Here is a 16,094-nt window from a genome sequence, read left to right on the forward strand (position 1 = left end):
TTACCAGTGGAGAAAGGGGAGGGGGAGGGGCAATATAGGGATAGAGGATTAAGAGGTACAAACTACTATGTATAAAGTAAATAAGCTATAAGGATATACTGTACAGCATGGGGAATATAGCCAATACTTTATACTAACTTTAAATGGAGTATAATCTACAAAAATATTGAATCACTATGTCATACACCTGAAACTAACATAATACTGTAAATCAACTGTACTTCCATTTTTTTTAAAAAAAGTCTGAAAACCAGTTTTATTACATTTTGTCCTTTATAAAAATTAATAGAAATCAAAACAGTGAAAACATTAAAACTAATCAGAATACAGGCCCTAAAGTTAAGAAAACTAAAAGAAAGATGAAAATAAAGATGAATACTTGCCCCCCCACAAAAGGCAATTATTTTGATTTCTCTAATGTGCACCAGACTTCAGTGTCTGATTGCATTCAAATACTAAAGACAGGAATGAAATGAAAAGCTGAAACCAGATTAAGATAGGTTATTCTGAAAGAACCTTTTTAAAATTACTAAAGTCATACATGTAGGTAATACAGATATGTGTAATTAAAAAATGATATAGTTTCCTCCCTGCAACCCACTTACTAAGGTAAAAGCTTCCATATATTTCTATATGCTTAAACAAACATTAACATATTTAAGGTTTGTTCTTTAAACAAAATACTACACATATTATATGTATTATATGTAATATATGTATTATAATATGTATTATTAACAAAATATCTTATATATATTTCCAAAGCAATAATATAAATCTATATTCACATGATTGAGAGAAAAAAGGAGTATTCATTGAAAAATTAAAAACAAAACAAAAAAACACAACCTAAAAATATGAAGTACTCAGGAAGGAGTAGAGTATGACTTCTGTGTTCAGAGATGGGAAAGCCATATTTAAAATTCTGAGAGAAACTCCCTGGCAGTCCAGTGGTTAGGACTCCGAGCTTCCACTGAAGAGGGCACAGTTTCGATCCCTGTTCAGGGAACTGATATCCGGCATGCTGCGCAGTGTGGCCAAAAAAGCAACAACAACAAAAAGATTCTGAGAGAATCCAGAATCCTGGGACCATTTTAATGTATGATTACCCTTCAACACAGATTACCCCTGATTTTGTATTTTTGTTTTATGTTTTAGGTGTTGTGGGTTTTTTTCCCCTTTTTTGGAGGGTCATCCTAGTTAACAGGATTATAACAAGGAGTTTAAAGGAACACAAAGAAAAAGTGTGTATAAAAAAGACTAAGCTCGTCTGGGCCACTTTGGTTGAAGAGCCTGAGCAAGAATGCTGTCAAGTAGGGTTATGGTAGCACAAGGCCACTGCCCCTAGATGCTCAAGGCCACTTTTATATTCTCTATCCTCCCACCATCTAACCACCCATCATCTAACATTTAACATTTTGTTACAATTAGATTCTTAGGCTTGGTTCTAAAGACCATGAAAGGGGGTAAAAAAGATGCCCAAATGTAGCTGCCAAAGAGAAATAAACCCTGGTCGGATTTAACTTCACAGTACACTTGATAATTCAAAAAACATGAATGACACATTTCCAAAACTGATTACAGAAGAAAAGTCCTTGACTGGGTCAATGAGGAAAAAACACATTGAGAGGTTGTTAAAGACCTACCATTAAATTTTTTTTTAATGTTTAATTATAAAAAAACGGACAGCAGGCCCATATGGTTTTATGAGCAATTTCTCCTAAATCTCAAGGTGCAGGTAATTACTATGTTATTCAAGCTATTTCTGAGCAGAAAAAAATATGTATTCGTGTTTTATAAAGCCAACATAGCTGATACCAAAACCTGATAAGATGATACAAAAAGAAAACAAGAGTCTCTTTCACTTAAGAACATAAATAGTGGGACTTCCCTAGTGGCACAGTGGTTAAGAATCTGCCTGCCAATGCAGGGGACATGGGTTAGATCCCTGGTCCAGGAAGATCCCACATGCTGTGGAGCAACTATGCCTGTGTGCCACAACTACGAGCCTGTGCTCAAGAGCTCACGAGCCACAACTACTGAGCCTGCGTGCCACAACTACTGAAGCCTGCACGCCTGGAGCCCGTGCTCTGCAACAAGAGAAGCCACAGCAATGAGAAGTCCATGCACCGCAACAAAGAGTAGCCCCCTGCTCTCCGCAACTAGAGAAAGCCCGCGTGCAGCAACCAAGACCCAATGCAACAAAAAATAAATAAAATTAAATTGATTCTTTAAAAAAACCCCAAAAAACAGGGCTTCCCTGGTGGCGAAGTGATTGAGAGTGGCGAAGTGATTCAGAGTCCGCCTGCCAATGCAGGGGACACGGGTTCGTGCCCCGGTCCGGGAAGATCCCACATGCTGCGGATTGGCTGGGCCCGTGAGCCATGGCCGCTAAGCCTGTGCGTCCGGAGCCTGTGCTCCGCAACAGGAGAGGCCACAGCAGTGAGAGGCCCGCGTACCGCAAAAAAAAAAAAAAAAAAAAAGAACACAAACAGTACAGGGTATTTCACCTCTAGATTCTGCAGAAATGAAAAGTAATTTCTAGCAGTGTATATAAGTATAACCGAATTCTAAACACAAAAAATCTGGAGTTTATTATTCTACCATGTAAGAAGGCATAATGGAATAGCAAGGGGAAAAAAAAAAATAGGCCTACTCCAAACTCACTCCAAAGGAACAAACAATAGCACAATGCACTCTAATGTATTCAATATATCCTTGGACGAGAATGTTTAAGAGCCATACAATCCTATGAGTAGATGCTGAAAAAAAAATTTTGCTAAAACTCAATAGCTCATTCTAATAACAGCCACATCTAACAGAAGACTACAATAAATGATAAAAACTATTAACCAAAAACACAACAATTATCATTCTAAAAGGTGAAATATTAAAACCATTCCAATTAGTATCAGCAACTAGAAAGGGATATATCACCATTATTAGTTAATATTCCTCTTAGAGGTTTCCAGCCAATGGAATAAGAAAATGAAATAACTGGTTTAAACATTGACTATAAGAGATAAAACTATTTCTTTTGCTGATAACACTGAATACCTAGAAAACACAAATTCTAATTTTAAAAACCACCCAAATTAATAAGAAAATAAGGCAAGGTGGTTTGATACAAGAAAAACATTCAAACATTAACAGCTTTTCTTTAGGTTAGCAATTAATATCCAGAAATGAAAATGAAGGGGAAAATTCCACTCACAATGGCTACAAACATAAATATTTAAGGAAAAAATGTAATAAGAAAGACATGCCATGTATGAAGAATAAAACTATAAAATCTTAGTTAAGGCCGTAAAATATGAATAAGTGAAAAGACAAACTACATTCTGGGGTGGGAAAGCTTAATGGCTTTCTCCAAAAACTAGTAAATTTTATGCAGTTCCAGATGGATTAAAGACAAATGTTAAAAAAAAAATCTACATGTACTGTAAGGTTGCTGATATATGATAAAGATAACATTTAAATTTAGTGGGAATTTATTTAATATATAGGGATGGACAACTGACTATCCATCTGAAAGAAAAAACAGCTCCAGTTCCTCTCTCATACCACATATAAAAATAAATTTCAGGTAAATTAATGATTTTTTAAAATCAAAAATCTTAGAAGAAAACCTAGGAGATCCCATGTATAATCTAGGGTGGGGAAGACCTTAACCAAGTTAGGAAAACCGAAAGAAAAGAGAAATACATTAGATTATATAAAAACTGGAACATTTTGCATGGCACAAGTTCCCATAAACAGTCAAAAGATTTAGAAAAAATTGGCAATGCAGATGACGGACAGGAGTTGACATCTACACTATAAAGCAAGTCTATACACCAATAAGGAAAAATGATCAAAAAGAAAAGATAAAGAATGTGAATAAACAAGTCACAGAAGAACAAAATGAGATGGCCTCTAAACAAAGGAAAACATCAAATTCAGAGAAATGTAAATCGAATGAAAAATGAGATGCCATTTTCATCCATCAGACAGGAAAATTTAGAGAGAGAACACCTGCTGGGGGGGAAAGGGATATTGCCTATAAAAATGGGAACTGTTATAGCCGTTTGGAAAAGGAATCTGACAGCATCTATTAAAAGCAAAAATATACATAGTCCTCATCTCAGTAATCCTACAATTGGAAACCTAATCTCCATAGATGTAAACACAACAATGGGACTTAAGAACAAGGGTACTTAAACTATTGTTCTCGGTGGCAAAAAAAAAAAAAAAAAACACCCCCCCCACCCACCGCATTGGAAACAAGGTAAATACCCATTATTAGTGTAATGGATGAAAAAATTGTGGTATTCAAATATGGATAAATTACACTAATTCTCTTCAAAATTTTTATTGGTGTTACTTAAGTGAAAAAAGCAAGACACAAAGTGTATATCTCATTTTTTTTGTTAACATTATGTATATACACACACACACATATAGGCATAGAGAAAAATATGGAAGGAGATACACGGGATTATCAACAAAGAATGGAGGAGGCAAGGGAAAAAAAGAACACTTTTTAAAAAAAAGCATTTATAGGGAATTCCCTGGCAGTCCAGCGGTTAAGACTCCATGCTTCCACGCAGAGGGCACAGGTTCAATCCCTGATCAGAGAACTAAGATCCCACAAGCTGCACGGAACAGCCAAAAAATATAAAAGCATTTACAGTTAAGTTAAAATTTGATATCGTGAGTGTGTATCTACACGAACGCATTAAAAATCCTTAGTTCTATTATCTCCTAATGTGTAGGAATAGTATCTCATAAAATTAAGTGAAGAAAGCAAGTTGCAAAAAATGTGTATAAAAAGTTCTATTTCTGTAAAAAAGCAAAAACAAAGCCCTTACAAATTGTATTTAATTATACTCATATGAGCAAGGAAAAGGTATAAAAGGATAAATTCCAGACAGTTACCATTTGGAAAGGAGGAAAAAGGCAATTTTTTCTGTATGCATATTTGTATTGTGTCCACTGTTGTGCTAAATATCTACTGTATATGTTAATTTGAAAAGCATGAATTTAAAGAACTTTAATGAGTTTTCTAGACTTAAACTCATGCTGGCTTATCATTTCTTTGAAGTGCTCAAGCCTGCATTTATCATTAGCAGCTACGGCTTACTGAATGCTTATGTGTCAGACTCCATACTAAGGTCTTCTACATACTGTCTCATTTGATCCTCTCAATTCACTATTGAGTACTATCATACTCCATTTCACAGATAAAGAAAGTTAGGATTAAAGGTTATCCCCAAACTGACAGTTAAAAAGTGGCAAAACTGGAACCTGACCAAGAAACCCTACTCTTAACTATAACTGCACTAAAAAGCCTCTATAATCTTGCCCAAATTTGACCTCAAGGTTACTAGTCTATCATTTGCAAAACACATCTGCCCTTTATTGAAAATAGTCAAAATTCTGCCTATCTTCTTTCTTTCAGCATGTCTTCTTTCCTCTCCCCAACTCTCAAAGATCACCGACATTATTTCACATGCCAAGTTCCTTCAAGGCCAAGGAATATAATTCGACCAAGAGAAGTGAACTAAGTGACCCATCTAAAATCTCTACCTATTGAGGACTCTTCTTGGCCATAACCAATGATCACTTTATTTGTTCAAAAACAAACAAACAAAAATCCTTTTCCCCAGAGAAGGCAAAAGAAAAATAAGAAGTTAAGCATTCCTCATGGAAGCAACCTAAATGCCCAACAACAGACAAATGGATAAAGAAGATGTGGTACATATATACAATGGAATATTACTCAGTCATAAAAAGAAATGAAATTGGGTCATTTGTAGAGACGTGAATGGACCTAGAGACTGTCATACAGAGTGAAGTAAGTCAGAAAGAGAAGAACAAATATTAACACATATATGTGGAACCTAGAAAAATGGTACAGATGAACAGGTTTGCAGGGCAGAAATAGAGACACAGATGTAGAGAACAAACGTATGGACACCAAGCGGGGAAAGTGGCGGGGGTGGGGGGTGGGGGCGGGGTGGTGGTGTGATGAATTGGGAGATTGGGATTGACATGTATACACTAATATGTATAAAATGGACAACTAATAAGAACCTGCTGTATAAAAAAAATTATAAAATAAAATTCAAAAAAAAAGAAGTATTCCACTTCCCTTTTGCCTATAAACTATAAAAGCCCAGAGTAGGTGCATGAAGATATTTGTTGAGTGTTGAATAAATAATTTTGGTATTACACCATCCAGCCCAACCAAGCAGGAAACTTCTTTGCTCTTAGCACTCCACATAATGTTAAAAACCCTTTCTAGTTGCCTCATTTTTACAATCTTTGCCTTCAGTCACATTAGCTTTCCTGACACTATTCTTAACAGCTAGTGCCACCCTCATATATTCACCTTCAGCAACGTACCCTTCTTTTGTACATGCCTCTTTGGAATCTGAGTTTAGACTGCTTTCAGTGCAAGCACACCAGTTCCCTCAGGTGCCTCCTCCTTTTTTCCCAGTTAGGACCCTTCCTCCAAACTGCCTTTTAGCTTTCTAGGTCTTGGAATAATATCTATTCTCTAAATTGCTGAACATCCAACTCCTTAAAAACTCGGTTACCATGAACTCTAAACTTTCGTGGTCCTTTTCTCCCAGTGGAAGTATTTTCGACTTGCCAACCAATTCCTCCCTACCGTAACAGTTAGGTCCAGAGTAGCAGTTTCCATTCCACTTCCTCAGTCTAACAGGTGATGACACAATCCGCAGCATTTCTTTTTAGAGAAATGCAACTTGCAGGTGGCTAAATAACTGATCTTACCACACCCCAATCTGATGCCATCGCTACCATAATTACTATATTTCCTTGGCTCCAGTCTGGGCTCCCTCATCAATCCTTAAGAAAGCTGCTACAGCCAACTTTCTAAGCCCCAAATCTCATCACGTCACTTACCTGCTCAAAACTCTCCCTTGTTAAACAATATGCTGAACTCCTAAGTATAATTTTAAAAAGCAATAATTTGGCCCCAACCAGTATTTTCCATTTTATCTTTGACTAACTCCGCATTAGCACCTGGGACAGAACCTTGCATAATCCACCCTAAGCACCAGCTGTAAACTGCTAACCATTTCCAGAATATGTATCACATGTTCATGCCTCAGAATGTTCGCCCCTACTGTTCTCTGCACTGGTAATTACCTTCTCCATTTGTCCCTCTGGAAAAATCCTCCTCCATGTTTACTGTCTGCGTTAAATGGCACTTCCTCTATAAAGTAATCCCCAAATTCTACCGCCAACCCCAACGAGGCAGAATTAATTGCTCTTTCAGCTGGATTCCCATAATGGGGTTCCCACTATTTATTGTGGTTCCATTTCATAGTTATTTGTTTATGCCCCTATCCTCCTAGTTTTATGTATTTATCCAGGGCAAAAGCTGTATCTTATTTCAGTGTTTATCAAACATTAGGAGCCAATCCACCACAAATGGATAAATCATTCAGTGAGCCATACCATAAAAGTTTTTTAATAGATCAGAAGATATCAGAGGACACTGAGCATAACAATTAGTATCATTTTCAGAAACAGTTATATGTGTATGTATGTATAATGGACTGTGATAGAAAATACATTTCTTACGATGAGCTGTAGTAAAAGTAAGTTTGAAAAACTCTTATTTAACTTTTACCTCCAGTGCCTACTGCCTAATACACAGCAAGGGCTCAGAAGTGGTTGCAGAGGTAAAAGCATTTGAGAGTCCACATTAAGAATACATTATCATTCCTTTCCTTTATCTGGCCAGCTACGGTTTGGTATGCTCCCACAATCACATTACTTCTGTTCCTTTCTCCTTTATATCTGTAATAATTAACTTTCTTGCTATAAAACTCAAGTCATTCCCATAGAGATTTATATCTTTTGAATCCAGTCAGCCTTCTTTTAAATTGTCTAACCTTCCAATGCTAAATATTCCTTCCTAAGTTTTACCCACATGAATCTTCTCTATCATACAAGAAAAATCTTTCCCATCTGCTCTTTCTTTCAAGGTATGAGCCTATCTACCACCTTTTCTCCATAGTTAAGTTTTTAAAACTAAACATCAACCCTTTGCCTCCAGTCCATCTCACTCATCTTCCTAAAATCATTGTAACTCAGATTCTGTTCAAGTTGCTAAGGAGCCCAAAGTTGCCCAAGAACTAAGTAGAGTAGCCCTTTCTCAGCTCTTAGCCTCAACTGCTCTACAACTGCTTCTATGGAAGACACCACACCAAACTGCATTCTCTTCTACCTCTACATGAATAAATATATGAAAAGCACTTGAAAATAGGCCTAGCTCATAGTAAGTACTATGTAACTGTTAGTTGATATATTATCATTTATTCCTCCTCCTATTCCCTAAATATAGATGATTGTCCAAGATTCTGTCCTCAGCAGGTTTCTTTTCTTCCCCTCCCACTTTCTCCCTGGGTCTTATCATCTCCTCACAAGGTTTTGTCTAGCCCACCTGTAGGAAGGTTACAAATCTCTCTCATAAATCCAAACCCATCTCCTGAACCACAGGCCCACACTCAACATACCCAATGCTAACTGTCTTTTCCAAATGTCCTTAAATGTTTATGAATAGCACCATCACAGTTCCCATCATTTTTCACTTCACTCCCTTCCTCACCACCAGCACCACCACCAGTGCCGCTACCACCATGATATGTAGTCAATTTTCAAATTGTCAACTCTACCTTCTCAATGTCTTTTCTTTCCATTTTCTAGTTCAGACCTTCTTTATCCCTCATCTACTCTAGCCCTCCAAATTGGCAGACTCAACTACACACTGTTGTCAGATAAATCTTTTTTTTAAAAAAATCACAGCTCTGATTGAGTCACTTACCAGGTCAAAACCCTTCAATGGATCTGCCCTACTTTCCTTAAAAAGCACAGCTTTTCAGCTGGGTATTCAAAAGCCTCCAAGGAGTAGATGGTACTAATCCCATCTCTTGGCCTTCTCCTTATTCACAGTACCCACAACCTGGCCAAGCCGGAAAATACCTTTAGGACTCATCTCACTGATGTCTTAGCTCAAACGTATTCCTAATAAACACTCCTTCCAATATCTCCATACTTCAGTCTGTCAATATTTTACCAATCTTAAATATCCACTCAAAACTCCAAATCCTCCACAGGTTTGGTTTTTTGGTTGTTTTTGTTCTTTCTTGATTACCTTTCTTCCCCTGCCCCAAAGATATTCACTCCCTCTTCCAAATGTTCTTAGCCCTTAGTAAAGACTCTTTAAGGCTGGCCATATATACACTAATATGTATAAAACAGATAGCTAATAAGAACTTACTGTACAAAAAGTAAATTTTTTAAAAAAGAGTGACCTATATTCTACAATATAGTATAGCTATTTACATAAACACCTTATTCTCCACACTTAACAAAAAGCTCCTTAAAAGCAAAGACCATTCCTTAAATAGCTTTACAGTCTTTAAGACTGCCAGTATATCTAATGAATTTAACTGTTTTAAAGAGAAACACAACCACTGAAAATAGCAAGTTGCTTAGTTCTTGAAAACCTCAGACATCCTTAGGCTACGATGCTAAATATTACCTAATGAAAACCCAGAAGAACCTACAGTTTATAAACAACTTGGGTAAAGGGTAAGGAGGAAATGAATCAGAGAGGGTGACAAAAGTAAACTGCCTTGTAGTTCTCCCCTCAGTGTTTTACACACCGTCCCTGATAAAGACCTTAAATAGAAAGTCAAGGTAACTGGATTCCAGTGCCACCTATATGCCAACTATACCATTTACTTTCTTAGTGCCTTCAAGTCAGTACCCTCTGAGCCTTTTTTAATTTATTCAATGAGGAACTTGTACTAGAAGATAAACACGTTCCCCTCCTTAGGCACCCCATGTTTCTTCAAAACCCCATGCTTCACCCAAAACCCTGACAAGTGTTCAAAGCTTTACCTCAAGCCTCAGTTCCTCAGATTCCTTCCCCCAGTAACTCTGGTCCTGCCTGCTCTGGGCTACTTCAGCACCTGTGATCCTTGTAATCGAAACTAAGTCACAAACTATCTTTCCCTAACGCTTCACAATTGAACTGCAAAGTAGCCTCGGGAAAAGCAATGCATTCCGCTCAGGCAGAAGCTAGGCTTCCTCTCCCTGTTGCTGCTCCATAACAAGGCGCCCAAAAAGACGCATCTAGAACTGTGTCCCTAATGTTGCAGCCTGAGTCCCCTCCGCCTGGGTTCCCTCCTTTCCAGGACCAAAAGGTTCTCTAAGAAGCAGCCATAGTCCTCCTCACCCAGTAACTCGAGGTTCATCCCTGAGGACTCTGGCCGTCCGGTCTCAGCTCCAGCAACGACACCTTCTCTTCCAACCGCTTCCAAAACCTGCGTCTAACTGGGTGACGCCGCAAAGAGCCTGGCACAAGCTCCGGAGACTTTCTGGTTTAGAAGACCCCACGGCTTCCGCTTTCTTCCCTCGCCTTCCTTGTTCTTTCAAGTGGGCTGTCCATATATATGCCTAACCAAAAAGAAGAAAAAAACTCTCTCGGAATCACTTGACTATGATATTTTTTAATGGATAAAAATGCTATCGTCACTCAGGTTGTTTTAAAAGTGCAAGAATTTGGGGCTGTTTTCTCTCGGATCATGTAAGTGAGCTAGAGAGTTTAGGCACATAGTTAGACTACTAATCCTTCCCGTGTTGTGCGTTCAGCGGCGTTCTCCCGGCTGGCTGCCTCAGATGCCGCCGGAAGGTTCCGGCCGAGTGCCTGAAGTAGCACAGCAGGAACGGTTGGACCCAGAGCTCGAGTGTGGAGCGCAGCTGTACGCGACAAGGCGGTACTCGCCCTGTATGTAGCCTAGTTATCGTGTATCTGTCTCAGTCTCGTGAGAATTATTCCACATTTGTAAAGGTATGACATCGATCCCACAGAAACGTCCGATAAAATTTATCTAAGGATTTACCGTGTACCCAGCGTTGACCCGGACCCTGGAAGTGAATTGGAATGGGAGGTGGCTGAGTTCCCTGGAACTCAATCAGACAGAACTGTGACGAGATACCCAAAGCTACTAGAGGCCAGTTGATGAAACTAGCGAATGGGCAAATTCTGTATAAACAGGTTTTGACTATGGACGCTGTGGGCTATGACAAAAAGGAAAGATGGGCGTAGGTTGGCTGCAAAAAACGTAGGACTGGAGCTAGATCCTCTTATGTAGATTATGTGGCCTCTTATGTAGCCAGTAATCCCAGCTCCTTTCTTAGTACTAACTTCACCCCTTGGGCAGTATTTTATCTTCTGTGTCTCAGTTTTCTTATATGTAAAACGGGGGTAGTTCTTACAGGGTTATTGTGAGGGTTAAATGAGTAAACACATATGAAATACTTAGAACAGCAAGTGCCCAGTAAATGTTAGCTATTACTACTTTCCCCTAAATTATCTCACTTCCAGACTTCCCTGGTGGTACAGTGGTTAACAGTCTGCCTGCCAGTGCAGGGGACACGGGTTCAAGCCCTGGTCCGGGAAGATCCCACGTGCCGCAGAGCTACTAAGCCCGTGTGCCACAACTACTGAGCCTGCATGCCACAACTACTGAGCCTGCGTGCCACAACTACTGAAGCCCACGCACCTAGAGCCTGTGCTCCGCAACAAGAGAAGCCACCGCAATGAGAAGCCCGCGCACCGCAAGGAAGAGTAGCCCCCGCTCGCTGCAACTAGAGAAAGCCCACGCACAGCAACAAAGACCCAATGCAGCCAAAGATAAATAAATAAATTTATAAAAAAAAGAAAAAAATTATCTCATTTCCTTGAGAACATTAGAGTAGCTACTGGCCCCATTTGACCAGGTGCAGTAATTGAGGCTCAGAAATTAGATATGTTAAAGAGAAAACCACAGGCCCAAAACGGCGTCACTTGTGCTAAAGCCCGTGATACCAGATCTAGATCTAACACCTGATCTAAATGCAGTTTCAAACCTTCGCCAGAAATGTAATCTTTATTGGCTAGTCTGGTATTTTCAGCACCAATGAGGTAATGTCTCCTGGGCCCTCTCCACCTCTGCTTACCACCCGACACCCCCCAGAAGGAGCAATCTGCATGATAAAACCCTTGCCATTCCCTTCCTCCCAGAAAGAAGGTCTCTTGACCTAAAAATAATCCTTTCTTTTCTTTTGCTAATAACTCCCTTACCCTACCCTTCTTCCTATAAAAAGCTTCCATTTTGTACATCCCTCAGAGTGCCCTTCTGTTTACTAGATGGGATGCTGCCCATCTAGTTTAATAATGCCAATTAGATCTTCAAACTTACTTGGTTGAATTTTGGTTTTTAACAGGCAGTTTGCATTCCTTCACATATCCAAAACGTGGCCAAAATGCATCTCAAATATTGTACTACCAACGATGGTATGTAGGAGTATTTCTGCACACCTTTGTAATCATTCATTATTATCAGTTCTCTCAAACGCTGCCAACTGGGTGGGTGAAAAAATGTCATTGTTACATTTATTTCCTAATAAGGATGATCAGCTTTTCACATGTATAAGTGTGTATTTTTCTCTTCTGTGAGGTGACCGGTTCATATCCTCTGTCTATTTTTTGGATGGAGTATTCATCTTGTTTGATTTTTTTTTTTTTGCGGTACGCGGGCCTCTCACTGTTGCGGCCTCTCCCGTTGCGGAGCACAGGCTCCGGATGTGCAGGCTCAGCGGCCACGGCTCACGGGCCCAGCCACTCTGCGGCATGTGGGATCTTCCCGGACCGGGGCACGAACACGTGTCCCCTGCATCGGCAGGCGGACTCCCAACCACTGCACCACCAGGGAAGCCCTTGTTCGATTTTTAAGCAAGGAATAATATGATCAGATTGATGCTTAAAGAAAGAAAACAAGGACAGTGTGGAGCGGGGCTTGATTAGAGGGGTGGAAAGCAGTTAGGAGATTACTACAGTAATCTTGTAGAGATGAGGAAGACCTAGGTAATGCATTCGAGAGAGGTACCAGACAGAACTGACTGAATGGGAAAGACCTTTTGCATGTGGAAAGTAGAAGGTCAGGAGGCTGGTGTGACTCCCATGTTTCTAGTTTGGTGGTTCCATTTGCCCAAGTAGAGAATGCAGGAAAAGGAATAGCTTTGGCAATGTAGATGAAGAGTACCCCACTGGGACAAGTTGAGTTTAAGGAGCCTGTGAGAAATTGAAGTGATCCTACAAGCATGGAGTTCAAAGAAGAAGTCTAGGCTAAAGATCTACTGTATTTCATCAATTCTAATATGTACACTTTTCCACATTTAAAAATCTCTGAAATAGGGATATATCTTACATTTGATTATATCTCATATTTACCAGTGGGTTTGTTAGTGCTAAGAATCACTAAGATAAGATAATCATGTGTCTTATAACTTGTGGCATCTTTGATTTGATGATAAACAGTGTTATTGGTCGACTTTTGCTTTACAAAGTCTTTTTTTTTCTTTTTGGCTGCACCATGCGACATGCAGGATCCTAGTTCCCCATCCAGGGATCGAACCCATGCACCCTGCAGTGGAAGTGTGAAGTCCCAACCACTGGACCACCAGGGAATTCCCTACAAAGTCTTATTAATACTACCAACTACAAAGGAAGGTACCCATATTTGTGTGTTGAAGGGGAGAAAGGGAAATTTAATATTCTTCCTTCCCGCCCTGAAGCAACTTGTACCTGTCATTCAGATTCTATGTGAGAAAGAACTTTTTTTAGCTAGGCTGAACTTCTGTTTCATTAAAGACTTTTACAGATCCTCCTGAAATTAGGCCAGCAGGTATTTACCTCTTCTCCAGGTAAAAATGAGGAATTCTCTGAGTGGAGCACCTCCTAATCAGCTAGGATACACTCCTGCAGCTGGCTCAAATCACAGGCAGTATGGTGAGGGCCAGGAGATTATTGTAACATTTCAAGGATATAACCAGTGGTTCTCAACTTTAGCCACACGTTGGACTTTCTGGGGCACTTCAAAATAATATAGGTGCCTGAGTCCCAGAGATCCTGCATTAATTGCAGAATCTACCTAGAGCATTCCTAGGCATGGTATTTTAAAAGCTCCTAGGTGATTCTAATGTTCAGACAAGGTTGAAAACCACTACTGTAGTACAAGGCTGGGGGTGCCACCCAAATTATTGGCTGAGACAGGGAGTGAAGGCTTTCTCAGAAAGTGTACACTTGACCACAATCTGTGCTTATTGTCAGAGATTACAGACTTCAAACGTAGAGCTAAGAAAGAAAACATTATATGGGCAGTAACATCAGCACAGCTCTTGGTTCCCTGGAGGAAAGAAGGATTGGAGGGGAAGAAAGATCTGTGCTATTCACTTGAATATACACCTCCAACAATGGAAAAATACATATGCACAGGTTATTCATTGCAGTACTGTTTGTAATTGCAAAATATTGGAAACAACCTAAGTGTTCATACATTTATGGTATGTAATACAATGGCATACTCAGCAGCTATTTTAAAAAATGAGGAAGAACTCTGTGAAATGATATAAAGTGGTTGCCAAGACATACTGCTAAAAGAAATGCAAACCACAAAAGATTTATCTATACAACGCTGGCCTAAGAAAGAAAGGAATATAAGAAAACATTCTGCTTTTGACCATATGTGCAAAAGAAATACAGAAAAGATAAATCAGAAACTAAGGAGACTGGTTACCTATAGGGAACAGGTGTGAAAAGAATGGAAAAAAGGGGGGGTAAACGAGAATGGGGTAACAGGGATGAGGAGGTAGTGATACTGTATATATTTTTTAACATCTTTATTGGAGTATAATTGCTTTACAATGTTGTGTTAGTTTCAGCTGTATAACAAAGTGAATCACCTATATGCATACGTATATCCCCATATCCCCTTCCTCTTGCGTCCCCCTCCCACCCTCCTTATCCCACCCCTCTAGGTGCTTGCAAAGCACCAAGCTGATTTCCCTATGCTATACAGCTGCTTCCCACTAGCTATCTATTTTACATTTGGTAGTGTATATATGTCCATGCCACTCTCTCACTTTGTCCCAGTTTACCCTTCCCCCACCATGTGTCCACAAGTCCATTCTATACGTCTGTGTCTTTATTCCTGTCTTGCCCCTAGTTTCACGAGAACCTTTTTTTTGAGATTCAATAAATATGTTTAGCATACAGTATTTGTTTTTCTCTGTCTGACTTACTTCACTCTGTATGACAGACTCTAGGTCTGTCCACCTCACTACAAATAACTCAGTTTCCTTTCTTTTTATGGCGGAATAATATTCCATTGTATAAATGTGCAACATCTTCTTTATCCATTCATATGTTGATGGACACTTAGGTTGCCTCCATGTCCTGGCTACTGTAAATAGTGCTGCGTTGAACATTGTGGTACATGACTCTTTTTGAATTATGGTTTTCTCAGGGTATACGCCCAGTAGTGGGATTGCTGGGTCGTATGGTAGTTCTATTTGTATCTTTTTAAGGAACTTCCATACTGTTCTCCATAGTGGCTGTATTAATTTACATTCCCACCAACAGTGCAAGAGGGTTCCCTTTTCTCCACACCCTCTCCAACATTTATTGCTTGTAGATTTTTTGATGATGGCCATTCTGACTGGTGTGAGGTGATACCTCATTGTAGTTTTGATTTGTATTTCTCTAATGATGAGTGATGTTGAGCATCTTGTCATGTGTTTGTTGGCAATCTGTATATCTTCTTTGGAGAAATGTCTATTTAGGTCTTCTGCCCATTTTGGGATTGGGTTTTTTGTTTTTTTGATATTGAGCTGCATGAGCTGCTTGTATATTTTGGAGATTAATCCTTTGTCAGTTGCTTCGTTTGCAAATATTTTCTCCCATTCTGAGGGTTCTCTTTTTGTCTTTTTTATGGTTTCCTTTGCTATGCAAAAGCTTTGAAGTTTCATTAGATCCCATTTGTTCATTTTTGTTTTTCTTTCCATTTCTCCAGGAGGTGGGTCAAAAAAGGATCTTGCTGTGATTTATGTCATAGAGTGTTCTGCCTACATTTTCCTCTAAGAGTTTTATAGTGTCTGGCCTTACATTTAGGTCTTTAATCCATGTTGAGTTTATTTTTGTGTATGGTGGTAGGAAGTGTTCTAATTTCATTCTTTTACATGTAGCT

General features: G+C 39.2%; 1 protein-coding gene across 3 annotated transcripts in view; it reads right to left on the reverse strand.

Moving 5' to 3' along the window:
* The window catches only part of RBBP5 (RB binding protein 5, histone lysine methyltransferase complex subunit), a 36,273-nt gene extending 25,883 nt beyond the window's left edge, over nucleotides 1–10,390 (reverse strand). For all 3 annotated transcript variants that reach the window (XM_082834356.1, XM_082834355.1, XM_082834354.1), the window contains exon 1: nucleotides 10,262–10,390. In XM_082834356.1, the coding sequence (XP_082690482.1) occupies nucleotides 10,262–10,280 (19 nt within the window). In that variant the 5' untranslated portion in view covers nucleotides 10,281–10,390. The remainder of the gene's footprint in view (nucleotides 1–10,261) is intronic.
* Between the last annotated feature and the right edge of the window lie 5,704 nt (nucleotides 10,391–16,094).

Source organism: Leucopleurus acutus (assembly GCF_964270905.1).
Source record: "Leucopleurus acutus genome assembly, chromosome: 2".
NCBI classification, from domain to species: Eukaryota; Metazoa; Chordata; class Mammalia; order Artiodactyla; family Delphinidae; genus Leucopleurus; species Leucopleurus acutus.